The sequence below is a fragment of the Rhagoletis zephyria genome, unplaced genomic scaffold (assembly GCF_001687245.7).
Source record: "Rhagoletis zephyria isolate East Lansing unplaced genomic scaffold, Rhagoletis_zephyria_1.1 Rzeph_scaffold_00044, whole genome shotgun sequence".
Classification (NCBI taxonomy): domain Eukaryota; kingdom Metazoa; phylum Arthropoda; class Insecta; order Diptera; family Tephritidae; genus Rhagoletis; species Rhagoletis zephyria.
This window is the reverse complement of record NW_016157128.1, coordinates 745,404-746,737: the sequence shown is the minus strand read 5'-3', so window position 1 is coordinate 746,737 and position 1,334 is coordinate 745,404. Positions and strand designations below refer to the sequence as shown.

General features: G+C 34.4%; 1 protein-coding gene across 1 annotated transcript in view; it reads left to right on the top strand.

The window, feature by feature from the left end:
* Positions 1-394: 394 nt before the first annotated feature.
* Positions 395-1,334, top strand: part of LOC108367409 (uncharacterized) — a gene marked incomplete at its 5' end in the record, with an annotated part of 2,140 nt that continues 1,200 nt past the window's right edge. Inside the window, one exon of the mRNA XM_017622019.1 lies at positions 395-743. Within this exon, the coding sequence (XP_017477508.1) occupies positions 395-743 (349 nt within the window). The remainder of the gene's footprint in view (positions 744-1,334) is intronic.

Genomic DNA, 1,334 nt, shown 5'->3' with positions numbered 1-1,334 from the left:
ATTTCGCATTTTGACAGCAAAATGCGTAGAAAAAGCGCTTGCATTGCCATGTTTAACCATACTTTAATAAAATAAAGTAGACCAGCCAGTTTTATAATTTTTATTTTTTTGCATAATTGCCAAGTGTACTTACTTAGAAGGAATGTAATATTATTACCCTACGATATACATATATCACATGTGTGTTACTTTTCAGGAACAAAATAAAGAAATGTTTATCAAAGTTTTATTGCACATTTGATCGAACAGCTAGTCGGGGATGTTATCGATTTTTAAAAGTTATCGGTGCCTTATGTACATTACTATCAATGGCAATTGTGAAATTCAGCAACATCTTCGCGTGTACTAAAAAGTAAAATTTATACTTTTATACATTTTCATAATTTTTAATCAGACTGGCGATAAAAATACAATTGAGACGTTGCTTTCCAATACTTGGAATTCTACATCAACCCATAATTCACATTTAATGCACCGACAATCAAAAGAAGTGATTAACAACATTACCGAATTGGATTTAAACGCCGCTAGTACGAGTGCACAGATTCATATTTTGCCTGTGATTGATGTTACCACGAGTGATGAAAATCAAGAGGAACGTACCAGTTACAAAAGAACGAGATCGTCAAATTCTTCAATCGACAAAAGCCAGTCCCAGGAAGTAACTTTTGTCAACATTACCCAAGATGACGAAAATCAAGATGGATGTAGCACTAACATAAGAGAAAGAGCATCTGATTTGGGTAAAAATTTCAATTTAAAGTCAGTTCTGGATGCAAATCCTATTGGAAAGGCATTGCACAAGATTGGATGTTTTCAAAAGTCTTTCGATCCTATTCATCAGTCGCTACTGACTAACATTATTTGCTGGGAGCTCATAAGAAACGAAAAGTAGGAATGTTTTTATTGTTTATCAAAATTTTTTACTATTTGTTTTAATTTTTGCCACATCCATCAAACTTAGGTCAGTATCTAACGCAGATTATGCTCAAATTGCTCAGGAAATCGTACTTATTTTTCCACAAGAGTGTATCGAAACATACTACGTTCCACCAGTTAAAAAAAAAGGATTCAAAAAGAAATGCTTCTGAAATTTCGAAAGGGAAACTGCCAGACAAATATCGTAATTTGTGTGGAATAATTCGCCAAGCAGAGCGCATGTCAAAATTACCTGAACTGGCTAGTGGGCGTGAAAGGCAAACTGAAGGTAGGTTTATCACTATTTCTTATATACCTTTGCGGTCAACTGATTAAGCCAGGAACATTTTGATCATTTGCGATATACATTCCACCAAATTCCGTTGGCTTGTGCATACGTATTTGATTAAGCGGTC